Source organism: Mustela putorius, unplaced genomic scaffold (assembly GCF_011764305.1).
Source record: "Mustela putorius furo isolate JIRA1106 unplaced genomic scaffold, ASM1176430v1.1 tig00003845_pilon_pilon_pilon, whole genome shotgun sequence".
Lineage (NCBI taxonomy): Eukaryota > Metazoa > Chordata > Mammalia > Carnivora > Mustelidae > Mustela > Mustela putorius.
The window spans coordinates 60,618,595-60,638,982 of record NW_025421998.1 but is presented as its reverse complement, the minus strand read 5'-3'; the positions used below and the strand labels follow the sequence as shown (position 1 = coordinate 60,638,982).

The 20,388-nt window shown below is 48.6% G+C and overlaps 1 protein-coding gene across 1 annotated transcript in view; it reads right to left on the bottom strand.

Moving 5' to 3' along the window:
• Positions 1–19,802, bottom strand: part of MTURN (maturin, neural progenitor differentiation regulator homolog) — a 28,908-nt gene extending 9,106 nt beyond the window's left edge. The window contains exons 1-2 of the mRNA XM_045062845.1: positions 19,372–19,802; positions 8,875–8,997 (exon numbers count right to left, since the gene is read on the bottom strand). Coding sequence (XP_044918780.1) covers positions 8,875–8,997; positions 19,372–19,533 — 285 coding nt within the window. The 5' untranslated portion in view covers positions 19,534–19,802. The remainder of the gene's footprint in view (positions 1–8,874; positions 8,998–19,371) is intronic.
• Between the last annotated feature and the right edge of the window lie 586 nt (positions 19,803–20,388).

Genomic DNA, 20,388 nt, shown 5'->3' with positions numbered 1-20,388 from the left:
CCACCTCTGTCTCTAGTCGCATCTATGGCATGTTAAATCAACATTTAACTTCCAGATCTGTTTTTTGTTTGTCTTTGTTAAGTAGGCTCCACACCCAGTGTGGAGCCCAACATGGGGCTTGAACTCACAACCCTGAGATCAAAACCTGAGCTGAGATCAAGAGTCTGATGCTTGGGATGCCTGGGTGGCTCAGTAGGTTAAAGCCTCTGCCTTCAGCTCAGGTCATGGTCCCAGGGTCCTGGGATCGAGCCCCACGTCGGGCTTTCTGCTCAGGGGGGAGCCTGCTTCCCCGCCCCCTGCCTGCCTCTCTTCCTACTTGTGATCTCTGTCTGTCAAATAAATAAATAAAAATCTTAAAAAAAAAGAGTCAGATACTTAACCAACTGAGCCACCCAGGTTCCCCTGGATCCAAATTTTTAACAGTCAAGAAGACATGCCAAATACAGGAATACAAACAGACTGGTAAGGACCCTGGGGTTCTTGCTTTTACGGGTGTGTATACGTTCTTTTTTTTTTTTTTTTTAAGATTTTATTTATTTATTTGACAGATCACAAGTAGGCAGAGAGGCAGGCAGAGGGGAGCAGGTTCCCTGCTGAGCAGAGAGCCCGATGCGGGGCTCAATCCCAGGACCCCAAGATCATGACCTGAGCCAAAGGCAGAGGCTTTAACCCTCTGAGCCACTCAGGCGCCCTGTGTATACGTTCTTATAAAGAAAGGGATACAGACCAAGAAATCTTATCTTGATACATTTAAATTAAATTGCTTTAACAGTCATAATCATTAATTCTGTTTGGTAAAATTTTTTCATTTGACTGGAAAAAAAAATTTTTATGCTAACCCTGAACAATAGTGTTGGCATTTCCAGGGGTTTGCTGTGCAAGAAGCTGCCTCTGGGCAACCCACAGTTTCACATAGGAACTTCTGGGACCCACCCACCTAAACAGGGATGTACTTGAAGGGCAGAAATGCTAACACTTAAGCATTAAAGTTTCTTAGACCCAGGAGAGTATCAGTGATCTTCAGACTCAATCCAGGTCCTTTAGAAAGTGGGGTAAACTAGCTGAGGACACATTTGGTTGGGATTTCCCATCTGCTGTCTCCAAAGGTGGCTCTCGTTCAGCATAGGGGGCTAGACTGAGTCTGTGGAAGAAAGGGAGAGGACATCTCTGCCTTGGAGGACACAGTCAATTAGCTAGGGGGCTTTTAGCAGGTGTCTTGTGGCTTCAGAGGTCCCTGGAAGCTCCTTCCAAAGGACTCCTTGGAGCACTTTACTGTAGGTGTGAGTCACCCAGAGATCTACTTACAATGTGGATTCTGATTCAGCTGGTCTCGGGTGGGACCAGAGATTCTGCATTTCTAAAAAGCTCCCCGGTGATGGAGATACTACTGGTCCAAAAACCATACTCTTGAGTATTAAGTATTACCCTAAAGCTTTGGGGAACTTGCCACTGTTTACCTTAATGATCAATGACGCTGGGGGTACCAACAAACCTATAAGATTCTGGCCAGTCTGAAAAAAAGGAGAAAAAAGGGGTAGGTGGCAAGACAGAGATAAGACCCAAATGGGTAAGAGGCATAGGTACTCTCCTACCTTTGGGGGTCATCATATTTCCTAAAAAATACACACATTTGAAATTTCATACATGAGCAGAAAACAAAAGCTATGATAAGCTTGTCAACATTCAATGTCTTTTATTAAAACCCACAGGAGGACATAATCTTTTCTTATCAGACTTTCTGACCCACAGGTGGATTCTTTCTCCTCTCCCAGGGCCTTAACCAGACGATAAGAGTAGAAGCCAAGAACTGGACTTCTTCTGGGTCACAAAGGCCTTTTCTGTGGGGTTTAATCCCTCGCTCCTCACCCATTAGCCGTAAACTGAAAATACGAATTTTGCTCAGGCCTGCAAGCTAGAGTTAGGGGAATTTCGCTGGTAGAAGCATCTCTGCTTTTTGAAATAAAAAACACGGAGTTGGAACGGCAACCTCAGGGAGGGGACCAGGGGTCAAAGAGAGCGAGAAAACCTGGGGAACCATGAGCTCTAACTCCAGGAAGGGCCATCAAAGCAACATCAACCCAACAGGACACAATGATGTCATAACAACAGATGCCTCGTGACCCTAAGGTCCACAGCGCTGGTAAGAGGAGGAGGAGTAATAGCCCAGGATAAAATAAAATAAAATAAAATAAAATAAAATAAAGCTTTGAGAGAAGCTGAAAGGGCAATGATAAGGTTTGACTTCACAGCTAAATTGGAAACGGTGAGCTCTTTTCTTGTGAACTGTTGTTGTTGTTTTGTTTTTTTTTTTTAACCAGAGGAAGCCTGTCAGCTGTCAGTAAATAAGATATGAAAACACGGAGGAAAAAAACAAATGGCATGATCACCATTATTTAGATCCATCACCACTATTTTATTATCTACCTCAATCATCTGATGACCAGCAACTGTCAACCAAGGGCCACTGAAACAAGAAAAATAGAAGACTCCAGCATTTCTCCAATTAGCATTTATCAAGGCCCTTGATGGGTGTCTCTGAGGCCATTACTGGTTGCCGGACAGGGAGAAACCTGCCCGCTCACGGATGCCCATGCCAGCCTGCTTGGCGCTGTCATTTGCATATGGGTACTGTTTGGATAGGACATTCCAGTAGGGAAGTGGCCCAAGCCGGGAGGCCCCTGGAGGAGGAGCCGAAGGTGTGTCCCTCTGGGAAGGACGCTTCCCGCTGCATCCAGAGTCATGAATTCACCCAGGGAGCCAGAAATGGAGACGAACCTCAGCAGTGGGAACAGGCTTTGACGGTCCTTGATGTTCTTAGTCTGCTTCTGAAGCTCCACGTGAACCCTCCAGAGAGCAGAACAGGCATGACCTCCATTTTAAAGATGGGGACACTGAGGTCAAGCGACCTGCTAGAGGCCACAAAGGCAGGGGAGCCTGACAGCCCAGGGTAGAGCTGAGCCACCTCCCCCATCCCAGGGGGCATCTCTGAAGACTCGGAGCCACGGGGCCATGAGGAGCCCTTCTGGACTTCCTTCTTGGCCAGCTCTCCATCCCTCCTTGCCCATCTGGATCCTGCCATGTCTCCAGGTTTTACCTTCTCAGGAAGCCACTGCCTGGCACTTTGTTCCTCAGTGAGCCCACTCTCATCTGATATCCCCAGCCCTTCTTACACAGTGTGTAGACAATATAGGTTTGAAAAAAAAAAAATACAACACAGTTTCTGATGATGTCTTCTGTGACAACATTGAAAATCGAGGGACTACAGAAAAGAAAAAAACTAAGAGCCATAACCCTATCGCCCAGAGGCTCTTTGCTCATAGGCCCCTCTAGGGGATGGGGGGGTGTTCCGTCCTCCCTGCGGAACCAGCTTCTACCCAGTGAGGTGCATGGTTACTGAAAGGATGTTTAGTATTTTGCCAAGACCAATGCTGATTAACTTATGCCTAGAATACCCCAATAAGACTTCCTCAAAAATCCCTTATCTTAGCTGGATGCTTCTGTTGAAATCATGTGCTGAAATCACATGTTGATAGCACGCGTTGAAATCACTTAGCAATTGTTTTCTCTCTCCAACAGAAATCTGAGAGTCCTGCAAAGGTTTCACTGAATCCTGCTTACTTCTCAATGGTGTTTTGCCTCGTGTCCTCACCCCATCCATATCCCTGCCAGCATTTATTTACTCAGTGCCCGTCCTGTGTAACATGTTGTACTAAGTACCCCACAAGAACCATATCACTTGATCCTCATAGATCCCTGAAGTAATATCATTAATAAACAGAGAAGTAACTTGGTTAAGGTCACACAGCCAGCACGTTCCTCAGTGGCCTACCCACAAAGCATGGGTTTCTCAACATGTAGTATCCTGAACCTACATAACTGGGTAGAGTCCATAAACAACACTCCGCAGTACGTGGTCACTAACATCCTCTTAGGAAATATTTCCCCAAAGTGGAGTAAGCACAGCAGGGAATGGAACTCCTTTGCTTGTTCTGCCCAGTATCTAGGAGACTGTCTGGATCGAAATAAGTGCTCTACCTTGTGACACATATGTTTTCATGACTATCTCTCCTACCAGCAAGTCAGCTCCTCGAGGGCGAGAGCTGGACACTGTATCCTGCTCCTCACTCTCCAAAGTTGTGTTTGGTAAACAGCAAATGATCAATATATTTTGTTGAAAATGTGACGAAGAAATAGAGAGAAAACAGGAGGAGTGAGATGGAGAAAACGAAAAAAATTTTTTGCTTTTCAGATCCAGGAACAGATTTCTTGATGTGCTGGGGGAGGACTCTATGATACTGCCGGTTTTGGTGGTGGGGGACACACATGAGAGAAGGGGGACAAGCACTGTGTGCAAAGTTGGGCTAGTCCTTGGACTGGGTCTTCGTCTTTAAAAAAAAAAAAAATTTATTTGAGAAAGAGAAAGAGAGCACAAGCAGGGGGAGTGGGAGAGGGAGAAGCAGGCTTCCCGTTGAGCAGGGAGCTGGATGCAGTACTCGGTCCCAGGACCTGAGCCAAAGGCAGCCACTTAATAAACTGAGCCACCCAGGGGCCTTGCTGTGTCTTATTTCTAAACACAAAGCTCCTTTACAGGAAACTGATAAATAGCAACCGTGGGAAGGACCACATCTGTGAGTGGAGGGGAGAAGAGAAAGTTTCCTGTGGACATCCAGTAGCCCCTCGGTATAGTACATCACTCTCCTCGAATCACCCAACCTGGGACATGTCCTGGCTGATGGAAACCCAAAGCCCTGCATGTACTTCCTTTCCCTGATCCTGAGAAGGTACCTCCCACCTGCTTCTCCTTGAGGGGCAAAAAAGCCCAGGCACACATCAACTTTCCCACCAAAGGGGCGCTGTGCCAGGGCTTCCTCTCCTTGGGAGCACAGCCCTGCCTAGGATGTCAGGCTCTGCTTTAAAAGGGGACCCTGGAAGTCCGACATCAGATCAGGTCTGTGTGTCTCTGGGACACGCAGCAGCAAAATCAAAGAAAATGTTCAAATGACCCACTTGCATTCAGCTGCGCACCTGGATTTTCTTGGACCACATTTGTTTCTTTCCCTTTACAAGTGGCTGCCTGGTTGCCAAGATGCGGCCAGGTCTTCCTGGTAAAGAAAAACAGTAAAACGAGTTCTGGCGGGAGCTCGCCTTCTCCGGTGAGGCCAATTCTGCAGGAATTGTGTTTGTCATCCAGGAGAAGGGGCGCAGGAAGAAAACCAGGCGGCAGGCCACGAATGTAAGCCCTGTGAGAACACCAGCTGCATAGTGAATTTCACTGGCGAACAGATTTGTGGGTTTTTTTTTTTTTTTGGATTATTTATTTATTTATTTATTTGACAGAGAGAAATCACAAGTAGATGGAGAGGCAGGCAGAGAGAGAGGGAAGCAGGCTCCCTGCTGAGCAGAGAGCCCGATGCGGGACTCGATCCCAGGACCCTGAGACCATGACCTGAGCCGAAGGCAGTGGGCTTAACCCACTGAGCCACCCAGGCGCCCCTGTGGGTTTTTTTTTTAGCTAATACTTGAGGGGGTCAAAATTTTTTTTTAATATTTTATTTATTTATTTGAGAGAGGGAGTGAGCAAGAGGGAGAAGGAGAGAGAATCTGAAGCCAAAACCCCTCTGAGTGCAGAGCCTGACCCCGCGAGGCTCCACCTCAAGGACAACAAGATCATGACCTGAGCGAAAGTCAAGTGGGATGCTTTATCGACTGAGCCAGCGAGGCACCCCTGGGGGGGGGTTAATTTTTTAAAACATTTGACTACTTTCATATCTCTGCTTGGATGTCTAATAGGCATTTCTGACACTGGCATGCCAAACCAAGCTCCTGGTAGTATTGGTCATCTGCCCAATACAGCCTCCCCCTCCTCAGTAAAGGACAGCGCCATTCCCTTCACTGCAGGGGCAACGAACTCTGGTTGCCCTTGCCTTCTTTTTCTCCCTCCCCACTGTGGTCCGCCAGCAAGCCCAGAAGCGGACCCCTTCATTCCGCCATCGCTGTGACCTTCATCCTCTCACCTGTGTGACCCAACGGCCTCTGCCCTGGTCCTCCTGATCCCAGGAGGAGGAGGTCTTAACTGGTTAGGGAGGAGCTTTTCAAAATGTGAAGTTAGATACATCTGTGTTTTGGGGTTTTTTTGTTTGTTTGTTTTTAGATTTTATTTCTTTATTTGAGAGGAAAGGGAGCAGAGGAAAGGGCATAGGGAGAAAGAGAAGCAGGCTCCCTGCTTGATCAAGGAGCCTGATGCGGGACTCGATCCCAGGACCCTGAGATCATGACCTGAGGCAAAGGCAGAGGCTTAACCCACTGAGCCACCCAGGTGCCCCAAGTCGGATCCTTCTGCACTCAAACTCCTCCGACGGCTCCCCATCACACCGGAGGAAAACCCAAACCCTTCTGTGCCCCACAAACTCCTGAACTTCCTTAGGTTCCTCTCTCGCTCCTCCCCAGCACCCCTCCACTTGTGCCACATCTGCCCCTCCTTGCTCCCTGACACTGATAGTCTCCTCCCCACCCCCTCCCACCCCCTTCCTGGCCTTTGTATTTGCTGTTGTCTCTACCTGGAAAGCTCTTCCCTGGATCTCCTCCTGATTCACACCTCAAGTTGTACTCAAATGTGAACTTAGTGAAGCTTCCTCTGGTTTCCTAATAAAAAATTCCGGTACCTCTGACACTTCTTACTTCCTTACCCTGACTTATCTATTTTTTTTCTCCTTGGCACTTATCACTAATACTTGATGTGCCGGACTTATCTACCTTGTCCCCACCCCGTCCACCACCACTAGAATATAAAGATAAGATTTCCATCTGTTGGAATTAAGTGTTAGGAAAAGCGTAGCCGGGTACTCGTAATATAAACAGAATGAATGAGGGATAGATCAGTACTTTGCAGTCATGAGTCTGTTCTGAATGAGCCAAGCAGGCTTAGAAAATTAAGTAGGAAAAAACGAATTGGCTGGACAAATGAAACAGATCAGAGAGAGTGAGAAAAGCTACTGAACTTCTATTCCTTGCAGTGGTGGATTGAGTGACTGGGACCAACTCTTCCTCAGAGAACTGAAAGTGCTGGATTAAATGTGAAAAATGCCTTCTTAAATATACTGAAGATGAAGAATCTTGAGAGGTAAACATAAAAAGCTGCTTTTGTCCTGAGGGCATCTGTTGACCTAGAAAGAAACAGCTAGAAACTTTATTGTGTTCCTGGCCTACTCTAAGAGCTCGGGGGACCAAAGTCAAACCCAACGTCTTCCAAAGGAGCAAGACCGTGATAAGCGATCCCCACTTGAAACTGAGATCCCAAAGACCTCTTACTGTCTGTTTGTATCCCTCCAAAATTCACGTGTTAAAATCCTAACCCTTGAGGAGACAGTATTAGGAGGTGGGGTCTTTGGGAGGTGATTAGGTCATGAATGTGGAGCCCACATGAATGGGATTGGTGCTCTTATGAAACAAGCCCCAGAGACCTCTCCTCCTTCCACCATGTGAGGTTACAGCGATAAAACAGCTGTCCATGAAGTGGGCCCTTCCTAGACACCTAATCGACTGTCACCTTGATCTTGGACTGCCTAGCCTCCACACCTGTGAGAAATCAATGTCTGTTGTTTAGAAGCTATTCAGTCTTTTATATTTTGTTACAGCAGCCTGAATGGACTAAGACAGCTCTCAGGACGAGGGTGAACGAGACGAAAGCAGATGTGCAGGCTGGCTTTTCATGATCTGGAGAATTCTAAGAACCATCAGTCTTAAATTGTTTGCAGGTGGTCTCAGGCTGATAGGCCCTCTGGAGCCCCAGCAGAAACAAATCAAAATCCTCTCTGGAAGAAGTTACCATCATCTCAGGCCTCGATTCACTCCTAAATACCCATTTTCAAATACTGTAACCAGCACACAGAGATAATCCAATACACAAAGAAACCAGATACCAAGAATGAGAGCCGGTTGAAACAAAAGATAACAAAACAAGACTTACACACCTTAAAATATGGGAACGTCAGACATAGTCTCTTACACAACCATGCAATCGTGCCCACTTTGCTCAGAGCCCTGAAGGGCGAGCTTGAAAACAACAACAGAGAAGTAGATGCTCTTTTAAAAGATCTTAAAAACATTCTAGAGCAAACATCATTGAAGGTGTAGAGAATTTATGGTGGACAGGGAACAGAACTCGGTGTGGGGGAGTGTCCTGACACCGGCCATGTGACTTCACCTTCCAGTAAAGATAAAGGGAAACAGGGAATCTTCAAAATAGGGGTGAGCAATTACTTTACCTGTTTTTCAACTAGAATGAAGACGAACTGCCAGCTCGCCCCGGATAGACAGATTCCTAAATCCTACATTGGGGCATCAGAGGCGGTGGGGTGGGGGGTGGTGGGCAGAAAGCAAGCTCTCTAACAGAGAGTTTTTAAAAGAGAAAAGAATACAACCAGGATCCAATTTCATCCCTCTCCGTACCCACAGACACGGAGGCATGTCCCACGTATAGCCTTCCAACAGCTCCCCAGATAGAGGCCTCACTACCGTAAGAGAACCCCCACTGTGCTCCCAAGCATTCTGGCCTTAAGTCTACCGGACAAAAGCAGGAATACTCAGAGGTCTCGTCAAGGCTCTGTCTGTTCCCCACCCTGTCAGAGATTCTCAACTCAAGTGATGCTAGAAATAACCATCATTCCTCCAGCAAACAGCTGTGTCACATCCCGTCTCCCCACTCCCTCCCCGCCCTCTCCCTCCTTCCACTAGCTGCTATCTTTAAGCCACAAAGCAGACCGAAAAAAACAATTAGTCATCCCAGGTTTTGCCCACTTTCCCCAGCATCCCTGTCCTCCCCAGCACAATCACAGCAGAAAACAAGGTGGCTTTGCAAGCCAGGCAGGCACCTACAGGTCTGAAAGACTTGAAGACTTTTTCCAAGACTTCGTGAAGCGTCTTCTTGCCGCAGGAGGAGATGTAATCCTGGGCTAGCTGCAAGAAAGGCAGGCAGTCCTCGCTCTCGCTCCACACGTGCTACGTGCCCACAGCCGGGGCAGGGGGCGGAAGGAGAAAACAAAGACACACAGTCATTACCCTCAGTGTGAAATTCAAAAAGCCCAAAAGATTTTTTTTTTTTTTAATGACATAAATTTGAAGGCCTCTGTTTCCCAGCAAAATTCCGACATTCATTCTCGATTTGCTTGTGTTGAAGGGGATGAGAAAATGCCTACCCCATAGAAAATCCCTGGGCTTTCCATCCATAATCTCACCTGCTTGGTGCGTCAGTGGATCTGTTCAGCCATAGCAAAAAAAAAAAAAAAAAAAAAAAAAAGGCAGTGGAATCGCTAGTCCCCCACCCACGATTTCCACAGTCCTCCTTCTCAAGAGCTGGGTAAGGAGGGTTTTAAAGCAGCAGGGAGGAAAACCCGAGAGCCTGCCTGATCTTTAGATTTGCCTTCAGCTGTAGCTGAAAGATTAATTAAGCATAGTTTGTAACCACTAACTCGCAACAAGATATTCTTTACCCAGATGAGCCTGTGAGCAGGGGTGATGGTATATTTACTTCAAGACGAAATGAATTAAAACAGAATCAAACAAAAATGAAATGAATTTAGACGAAGACCCAGAAGAGCCATCGCCAGGTCACTGGGAATCAAAGGCTTTCTGAAAGCTACAAATGCCCCAAGAGGACATTGCTTCCCAATGGTGACATGCACCGAGAGGAGGCTGGTTTCAGGGTTTACTTTTTTCTCAAGGCTAGACAAGGTTTGGTGGGGTTTTTGTTTTGTTTTGTTTTGTTTTCCTGTGTGAGGGTATCTGTTTTAGCACCTCTTGAAGACTAGAGGAGACTCTCCCATATATATTCAAGGATCTGGAATAAGCCCAAGAAACAGGCTTGAGGGAATCCAAGTGCAGAAGCCCCCTGCTCTGTGTACCTGAGCTCAGGAGAGGCACTGGGCTACCAGGATAACATCAGGGTACCTGACCAAGAGTCCCTGTTTAGAGGGGACAGATCCATGGCAGTACCCCATTGGTGGAAAAGCAAAGGGATGTGGGAGAGAGGAAGACATCTGGCCAATTAAAGCAAGAAGCAGCAACCAGGCAGCAGGAGAGAAGATGTTTTTGGAGAAATACTCCACATCAAGAACTTTGCTTCTTGGAAGCAAAAGCTTTGCTTCCTTCCATTAATACAATAATTAGGGCATCACCCCAGAAACTTCTATGTCAATCACTCGAGAAACATACATATTTCACCTCCTTCCTTCTCATTGCAGCATTTCTAAGAATGGGACCTAAACAGACTTTACATACCACTCAGATCCAAGAGACTTAACTAGGTGCTAATGGGCCCTCTTTCCGCCCCAATTATCTGTATTTAGTTGATGTAAAGGTCCATTTCTGACACCCACCGCTCTAATTCCAGAAGACTTCTGGAAGAACTTCTGCCCCAATGTAACGAAGAGAACTTCTAAATTCTCTAAATTTAGACAATAGCTCAAACACAATTCCTATTCATTAGAAACCCTTATAGTTGTTGAGCCACTGAAATGCCATTTAAGGAATAGTCTCTTACATTGCACAAAAGGGTAATAGTACAAAGTGCTTTTAGATCTGTTATCACACTTGATTCTCAAGCAGCAGGGACTCAGCAAGAACAATAAAGCCCGGCTTTCACATAAGTCTGCTCAGCACCCGTTTTCAGGCTCACATTTTTAAAAGTTCCAGCATGTTTCCAATTCTTACCCAGCTGAAAGATGGGATTAATATCTAGCACTGCACGAGAGAAAACTTCAATCCTGCCTTTCTTAGACTTGTAGAGATTAGAGAAAAAGTAAAAAGTTTCTCGGGCGCCTGGGTGGCTCAGAGGGTTAAGCCTCTGCCTTCGGCTCAGGTCATGATCTCAGGGTCCTGGGATCGAGTCCCGCATCGGGCTCTCTGCTCAGCGGGGAGACTGCTTCTTCCTCTCTCTCTCTCTGCCTGCCTCTCTGCCTACTTGTGATCTCTGTCTGTCAAATAAATAAATAAAATCTTTAAAAAAAAAAAAAAGTTTCTTAAGTGCCCGGCACAGTGCTGGGCTTTCCACCTACCCTGAGCTGAAGGGCAAGCACTCAGCAAATGAGACCCCCATGGTGACTTCACGGAGCACAGTACCCAAGGCAACCCGAGTTCTAGTTCATTCAGAAGTACAAGAACCTTGGGTATCTACTTTTGAAAGCACATTTGGGCATTAAATTACAAAGTAAACTAAGGAAAGTTTATCACTCAGGCAACAGATGTGCATCGTATCCTCTACTGCGGAAATGAGACAGGTTCTCCACGTGTTTCTAAGGCATTCCTAACCTCGTGAGGAGAGTGTTCAGGCCACAATTTTCATTACTCCACTTCTGGAGTTGTTGATTTATGAATAGATTTTAGAGCAGGAACACTTACCACCTGCTAAAGGACCTTCTGTTCAGTCTGAGTCTCCTTCATTTGGTTGTCTAACTCTCGGTCACGTTGGTTTTGTGGTTTTGTGGTTTTGTGGGGCAGGAATGCCTGCCCCGATGATAACATGAAGGTGTGTGGGGTTTGGAATCAGACCCACTTGGGTGCGCGTGGCCACTTAAAGGACCTCCCCGATTTAATGCTAATTGTTTCGTACCCACCGTAGCTCATCACAAAAAGTATTCTGGTTTATTTCTTTCTTTTTTTTTTTTTAAATTATTTATTTATTTATTTGACAGAGAGAGATCACAAGTAGGCAGAGAGGCAGGCAGAGAGAGAGAGGAGGAAGCAGGCTCCCTGCTGAGCAGAGAGCCCGATGCAGGACTTGATCCCAGGGTCCTGAGATCATGACCTGAGCCGAAGGCAGCGGCTTAACCCACTGAGCCACCCAGGCGCCCTGGTTTATTTCTTGAAATTGTTTCCTTCCAAAACGAATCAAGGCAGTCATTAAAGATCCATAAAAGACAAGGTAAGGGTCCGTAGTTGAGAAAATAAGGACAGAGGGAAAACAACGGAAGGAAAAGAATATAAAACCAAGTGAGGTAAACAGGCTTGGCCACTTGCTGAGGATGGGGACACAGACAGCCTCTCCAGCCTTCCACAGGCCTGTGCAGAGAAGGAAGTTCCATCAGCAGCCCGAGGCAGTGTCCCAGGATAAAACAGATGAGTTCTGCAGAACCAACAGGCAACAGGCTGAGGGTACAACGGTAATATCTTAGTGATGAGGGAGCAGGAGGCTGGCTGAGGACAAAGCAAAAGCTGGCGCCTTGCACCCCCTCTTCACCCGCTCCCCTCCATATGAGTAGCATTCCTCAGGCACCCCTGACTGCCATAAAACGATAAATAGTTAACTTGCAGGGATCGCAGTCCTGCAGAAAAGGAATCTCCCTTGCCCTACAAATGTCCTAGAGACCTAAACAGGGAGGTTACCTTATCAACAGCACAAATTTCCAGAGGCAAATAACTCTCTCGGTTCCTGAAGCCCTAATGTCTCCCTCCCACCATAAACTGGAGGAGACTGAGGTAGAAGGGAATGTAAATGACAGCAGGATCATAATACCCCACCAAGAATCTCCCAATTATCTTGATGTTAATGCCTGACCTAAGGACGACATTGATCAAGCCATAAGGGCAAGGCCTCCCCCCCCAGCACCTTGTAGGCCCTCCCTAGCATGTGAAAACTCTGTTGAAACCTCCCATCCCTTCACCACCTCCCCCCAACCGTGGGGTATATAACATGCCCACCCTCACAACCCAGGGCAGCAGCTCTTCCTGCCCACGGGTCCTGTCCCCGTGCTTTAATAAACCACCATTTTGCACCAACGACGTCTTAAGAATTCTTTCTTTAGTCATCGGCTCCGAACCTCCTCACCCCACCGAACCTGACTTAGGTTCTGGGGCCCGTTCCCAAACCAGGAGAGGGCCGACAGAATGTCTGGTGGCCAGGCTGATGCTCTTGAAAGCAGATTCTGGGGTCTAGTCTTAAAACAATGATAAATGGGTGATTGAAGAGCCACAGTCCTGCACCACCAGGCGTGTCCATAACGACTCCGGCTTGGAAATTCAACCAAACAGCCGCTTTTGGCCACGAAGAAATGGTAGCAGGGGCCATAGAACCTGTGGCTTTGAACAATGTAAAATAAATAAAAATAAAAATAAAAATCCTGCAAATAAAAATCCTGCTACAGAACGTACTGACATTCCCACCATGCAGTGAGGGCTAAGGCACCTTATAATAGGAGGAATGCCAAGGGAAGGATTCTGAAGGAGAGGACAGCAGTGGTCCTCAAAAGCTTCCATAAGCACCACAATACCTTCCCTTCTCATCCCCCAACTTATACACATACAAATGCTGGGGGTAGGGCCGAAAATCTACATTTCCAAAAGGCTTCCAGGTGATACTCATGCTTCTGGCTTTGGGCCCACACTTTGAGAACCACAACCAGAACTGAACTTTGACGAATCATATTTAGGGGCTGGGGATGAAAATTCCTGGCAAGAGCTTTATTTATTTATTTATTTTTTGAGAGTTTTGATTTTAAAAAGGGCAGCTGCAGCTCTTCTTTCTGTCATTAAGTTGGACCACAGCTTATCATCAAAGTTTGTCCAGCCAAAGATATTGAGAACCATAGCATCTGCACACAGGAAAATGAGCACCTTTCTGTTTCCTATAGTAAAGATGAGAACATCCAGCTCATCCCAAAATGGTCTTAGACCAGTATGGTAATTCAATCCTACAAATATCTTTTTGACCACAGTCTGGGTGCTCTGACCATTCTAATGCTTGTGGGTAGGGTGCTTGGCTTCCTGGTGCTTAGGCGGGGGAGGGGGGGTGCTGGGGAGCAAAGAACACAGCTGCTTCTCCTCCCTGGACTCAGTTACTTGAGTCAAAGGTCATTGCCAGGGTCCTCCCTCCCACTATAGTACTGCCATGTGGGGCTTCTGCCATCATCAGTACCGGAAAGTCTATTTTGAGTTAGTGTGGCTTACCCCCAAACCGACTGCTGTCCCTTGAAGAGATGCTACAGGAGAAAAGCTACATGCCATCTCACACCACCCAACACACTTCTGCACAGGGAAGAGTGGGGCTGGCCATACCTATGACCTGCTCTTTGTGCCAACCATGGATACATTTTAGCAAGGAGGAAACTGAGGTTCAGAGAGGTTGAGCAACTTATCTGTGGTCAAACAGAGCAGGGGCAAAGCCAAGATATCCATGGAGGTGACCACATCTTCGACCTGAGCCTCAGCTCCTTCATGAGTCATAGAAAATAATAATATAGTATGGTTATCTACTAAGATTATAGGGGATCACCTGTAGACAGCCTCTCATTTAGCAGGAGCCCAGAGTGCTTCTTCCATCTGTTGAAATTCCTATTAGCATAACTTCACTGTCCTCAGGGTGACCACTTCACAAATATGCTAAGGACATACCCTTTCCCCTAAAGAATCTCTGTATGAATAATGCACAGCCATTGTGGAAAGCCTTACAGTTACCATGACCCCTCATTTAACCCCCACAATAATAATATAGGTACGATTATCTCCACTTGATGTAGGAGGAAATGGAGGGTGGAGTTTAAACTGGACAAGAAGGTGCTTTTTCTCCATTGTCCCATCACACGAGGTGATGCAATCTCATTTAGACAAGCTCTATTAGGTTGTTACTTGGTCACGTGGTTAAGAACAGAGACACGCCTAGAACAAAAATGGGGAAAATATATAGAGCTATATGTATACACACATGTATAAAATTAAATCACATGGTCCTTCTATAAATAGAGCCTTTTTTTCTTTAATAGTGTGACAACTGCTATCTTTGTGTTCATATTGAGGAGGGAATAAACTGCACAAAATCTTAGATCCAAACATGTTTTTGATGGGTTGGCAGGGAAAAAAATAGGACAATAAGGCAGCCCTCCCTTTCTCCAATCATGAGCACCCAGGCGCCAGGGAGCCGTGAGCCAGTACTCCTGGTTTAGAGCTGCTTTCTCCTGGCCTAGGACAAGGAGGGGAAGCAGCTGAGGTTGCCATGCCCAGGAGAGCACGCACACGAGCCCCTCTGTCTGGCCGGTCCCTTAGTGGATGCCAGCACCCCTCTCCTCCAGCTTGATGAAGCCCTCAGGACCTTCTGTGTTGGCAGAAGGGAGTGTGCCACCTGTCTGCGAGCTCTCGGTCCCTCCCTGTCAGACCTGTAGAGCCAGGCAGGGTTGGCTCTGTCACTGATCACCCAATAAAGAGGGCGAAGGCAGCTTCATTTTCTTTCAGGAGCTGACCTTGTGCACTGTCCACAGAGACAGGCCTGAATCAGGGCGGCAGTGTGGAAGGGGATGGTATGAACAGGATGGCCTGTGAGATGAGAAGGGGAAACAGGAGCTGCCAAAGTGGAAGGAAAGTAAAGGGAAGCCCTGTTCCCCAGACCCTCTGGAGCTCTTGGCTTGACACTCTTCGTGGTGCAAATGACAGGCCTCTGGGCTTGAGCTCGAGTCCTGGCTATCATTTCTCAGTGGCATTATCCTGGACAAAATTCCTTCAACGGAGACTCGGTTTCCTCACCTAAAAAACGGGTATCATACCTAACTCATAGACTTTTTGCAATAAGAAGCCACCCTTGAACCTGCAGTCTGAATTGGATCTCTGGCTGTCACTCCTGGGATGCTATGTTTCCAGTATAGGGCTAGGGTTCAAGTGGCTCTACTATTTATTAGCTGTGGAAAAGTCAGTACACCTTGCTGTGTGTCAGTTTCTTCCTCTGTAAAATGGAGAAAATCACAGAGATGACCTTGCAGTATTACTAAGATTAAATAAGCACATATACACAAAGTACCTACTGCCTACATAAAAGTAGTACGGTGTCTGACACATAGTAATGGCACATAAGTGGTAATTACTGTTCTTTGAAGCCATCATTCTTAAAATTTAACATCTGCCTTCTTCACTATCATTCATTCCGAGCACCTATCATGGGTCTGACACTACACCAAGTTCTGGGATACAGTGACAAATAAGACAGACAAGGCCAATACTCTTAAGAACCTTAGAGCCTCATGGGGCCGGCAGAAAATAAATAAGAGAGTATCAAGTACTAATGAGTGCTATGACTTGAATAAAAGAGGGTGAGATGAAAGAATATGTGGTCAGGAAGGCTTTTCCCAGGCCTGAATGGCATAAAGGAGCTAGCCATGCAAAGATGTGGAGGAACAGTGTTCTGGGCAGAGTGGACAGCAAATGCAAAGGTCCTGAGGCAAGAATGAATGCAGCATGTTTGAGACCCAGAAAAGTCAGTGTGGCACAAACACAGTGAGCAAGGAAGAAGAATGGTCTAATAGTTGATCAGAAAGGTGGCAGAAGACAGATTGTGTGGGGGTTTGAAGCCATGGCAAGGGCTCAGGTTCTATGGTCAAAGTTATAGGAAGTCAGTTTAGGTGAGATGGAGAGTCATAGGTCATGACCTGGATTATATTTTAAAAAGACCCAGACTGATTTCTATGTCCAGACGGCCAGAGAGTCACTAATAGCGCCACCCCTATTTGGGGCACTGTTCTAAACAAGCCTGCTGGGAACTAATGTCATCATTCCCCTGTTTAAGGATGTGGAAATCATGGCATGAAGGGATTAAAGAACTCACCCCAATACACACAGTTAGACATGGGAGCTGGGGCGGGGGGGTTGACCCAGAAGCCTGGGCACTCCGACCAATGTGCCACACTGCCTCTTAGATGGGGAGAATGGTCCCAAGAAAGTGAGGGCAGAGATACTATTTACCTTCTAGGTAGCCCTGGCCTGATTCAAAGTAAGCCTCAATAACTGTTTGATGAGGGGCGCCTGGGTGGCTCAGTGGGTTAAAGCCTCTGCCTTTGACTCAGGTCATGATCCCAGGGTCCTGGGATCGAGCTTCCTCCTCTCTCTCTGCCTCCTTGTGATCTCTGTCTGTCAAATAAATAAATAAAATCTTTAAAAAAAAATGTTTGATGAATAAATGAATGAGCGAATGAGTCACGTGAAAACACTTTGTAAATTGAGAAATGCTATGTAAATATTTTGTTAATAAATCCTTTGGGTTACGGGAGTTCCATTCATCTCAAATTTCTTCTAATGCTTAAAAGGATTTTCCTGGGGAAAGGAAAAGGACGGAGGTAGGACACTCACTTCATGCCTGAGTCCCTTTAACAAGAGGCAAAGGGCAGCTTGACAAACCTGGCCTGCGAAAGATCTGAGGAGAGATCTGGGCCAAGGAAACTCTGGTGGTTGGCATGTTGTCCATCATGGCCTCCAGAAACTTAAAGAATGTTCCAGTCTACCCAAGAAATTACTTTTTCCTTCCATCCACTTTCTTCCTTACCTATTTGATTTAATTGTTAGAGAGTGAACATGTTTAAGCATTTTACTCACACAGGTGGGAAAACATTTAATATTATGATTGCCTTGAAAAATTGTGATATACATAATGTTTCTCAACCATGGTTCTCCATGGAGTAATTCCTTTGGGAATCTCCTGCAGTTCTAGCAAGAAGGCTGTGTGGAGCTCTCCCCCATAAAATCCAGAACCTTGAGTGATCTTGCTCTCTCACACAGTAAGGAGCTGGAAAGGCCACTGGCAGACTAGGGTTAGAAGGGATTCCCAAACTCTTAACGAGGCAGCCAGTTGGACACTGGTGCCCTTTCCAGTAGAACCCTGGGGTTTTCTCACATGTTTGCAATGGAGTAAATCCCTTTTGAATGATCTCTCATTTTCCCCAACAACAAATAACAATATTTTAACTGCAGTTAGCCCTGTTCTTACCTATATTTAGAGTTTACTTGCTCTTCACAAGTCCTCACGATGGAGGTGTTCTGATTAACCTCATTTTACAGGCGAGAAAATTGAGACTCTTAAAAAAGAAAGACAAGCTCTAAACTCGGGGGACGCCCAGGTCTCTGAAGGGCCTTTGCTGTTGCAAAGAGATGATTAGGTGTTTGATCTGTGGATCCCCTGGGTGCTGGTATCATGCCCATTTTTTTGATGTGTAAACTGGGCTCCCAGAAGGCATTTGACCAGAGTCACACAGGCAGAACTAAAATCTGGCTGTCACCCAAGGCCATCTCTCTTCTAGTATCGCACTTTGGGGCCCAGGTGTGTTCTTCTCCGAGGGGATATGGGGCGGGGGGGGGGGGGCGGTGCGGGGAGGGGCAGGAGCACGCCTTCCCGGCAAGCTGCACACAAGCCTTCACCACTCAGGTGCCAAAGAAGGGGATCGGGCTGTCTCTCTAACTCCACCACGAACTTGCCACGGGGTGCAGGGGCACCTTTGTCTCGCCCCACCTGAGGAGCCAGCGCCAGGCCGCGCCTCGGCGCCGCCCCACCTCGGTCCGCAGGGGTGGCGGCAGCGCCAGCTCCAGGCTCCAGCCGGCGACCACACGGTAACCCGAGCCCACAGCCGCCTCCATCTTACATTTGGGGACCATTATTTTTTCCCCCGCCCTTAAAAACACTTCATGGAGCGCCATCCTCGCCCATCCTCCGCACTTCCCACCCCAACTCCCCTGTCCGCCACATCTTAAACTGCCAGCCCCAAGATCCCAAGTGGGCGCAGGATACAAAGTGGAAGATGTGGACACCGCAGTTCCAGGTCCCGGTCCCTTCCAGCTCGGGGCGGGAGTGGGCTGGGATAAGGGGGATTTCCCCTCATCTGGAAAAGCCTGGGGGATGGGGGTGCTTCCCCAGGGCCTCGGCCGCCGCCTCCGCCAGACGGAACGCGCTCGGGCCCCGCACACCTCGCTGGAAGCTCACACAGGAGCAATGGAAGCACAGGAGGAGTGTTGGGAGGGATAGGCGTGCCCGCGCGCGCGCGTGAGTGTGTGTGTGTGTGCACGCGCGCGCGCACGCGCGTGTGCATTTTTAAGATCCGGGGTGTAATTCCGCAAAGAAGGTCCAGAAGATGGGGCATCGCTAGCGTGGACAGAGGCTTTGTGTCCAAACCGGCAGCGCAAGGGATCACACGGGGGCTGGGGCTCTCCCGGGCCGGCGCGGTGACTCGAGGAGTTGTGTCTGCGCATCGGGAGGAGAACGGGATTCCTCATCCCGACGGGACGCCCGGGTGGAGGAAGCTCGAGACTCCGGGCCCTGTGGGACAGTCCGTGCGCCCCGGCCCGGGCTGGTGAGCGGCGGGGACGCTCGGCAGAAGCTCCCAGCCGAGCATCAAGCACGGGCCGCAGGGTCGCGTCCCCGAAACAGCCCGCCCCAGTCCGGCTCCCCGGTCCTAAGGGCGCCCCTGCCCGCCTCCCTCCGCCCCTCCCGCCCCTGCAGAGCTGACACCGCCGCGCTGGGCCGGTTACGCCCCCACCCCGCGCCCACAGCCTCCCCGGCGTGCGGCAGCTCGGGCGCAGGGAGGCGGCCGCGCGTCCACTCCCGCGCGCTGCAGCCGTCCCTCCCCCGGCACTCACAAAATTGTCCCCGCAGCCGTTGTCCGGACACAGCACGTAAAAGGAGACGCCAGGGTCGGCGTAGAAATCCATCCTGCGCTCGGTCTCCTCTGTGGCGATGAGCTCGAAGGGCGTGTTGGAGCACCATTTCTCCGCAACGTCAGCCAGCTGCTGGAAATCCATCCTGGCCCGCCGCGCCCGCCGCTCGCTCAGCCTCCTCGCGCGCTGCCCGCCTCCCGCTCCCTCCGCCGCCCGCCCGCCCTCCTCTCTCCTCGGGCGCCCTCCTCCCGGGCGGCCAGCGCGCGGCTCCGCGGGCTCTCGGGCAGGCGGCGGGGCCGGGCGGCGCGGCTCCCTCCGGTCCCGGGGCTCCTCCCGGCGGGGACTGTTTACATGCTGTGTGTACGGGGTGGGCGGCGGCCTGGACCGCGCGGCGCCGCGCCCGGCTCCTCCCCGACCCGCCTCCCAGCCCGCCCCTCTCGGGCGGCGCGGTTTGCTGCGGGCGGACGGGCGGGGCGGGGCGGACTCCTCGGTTTGCCCCCACCACCTTTTTTTTTTCTTTCTTTCTTTCTTTCTTTTCTTTCTTTCTTTTTTTTATAAGCGAACCCAGAGCATCGGAGCATCCCGGAGTCCTCCGGAGCCCGGGACCACCCCGTCACGTGACGTCACGCGCCCCAGCCAATCACTGGAGGCTGAGACCCGCGCCGCGGTCCACTAGCCGGGTGACGTCACAGCGCGGACCCGAAATCCGCGACTTTCCAGTTTACAGTGAAGCTGGCAAAGCTCGTAGTCCTGTCTAGCGTTTATTCTTAGTTAGAAGGCCTCGTTGGGAAAAGTGTTTTTTTGAATGCCATTTAAGTGCAGGGGACGCCCACAGAATTGCAAATAACTTGTACCTTGTCTGAGGCTGGCGATGGAGGAGTTGAGAAAATCTAAGGGAAACGGAGCTTTTCTTTTTCGGAAATCAAAGCTCCCTCCTCCGATCGATGTAAAAAAAGATTATCCTAAATACATTTACTAGCCACTGATATAAGTATCCAT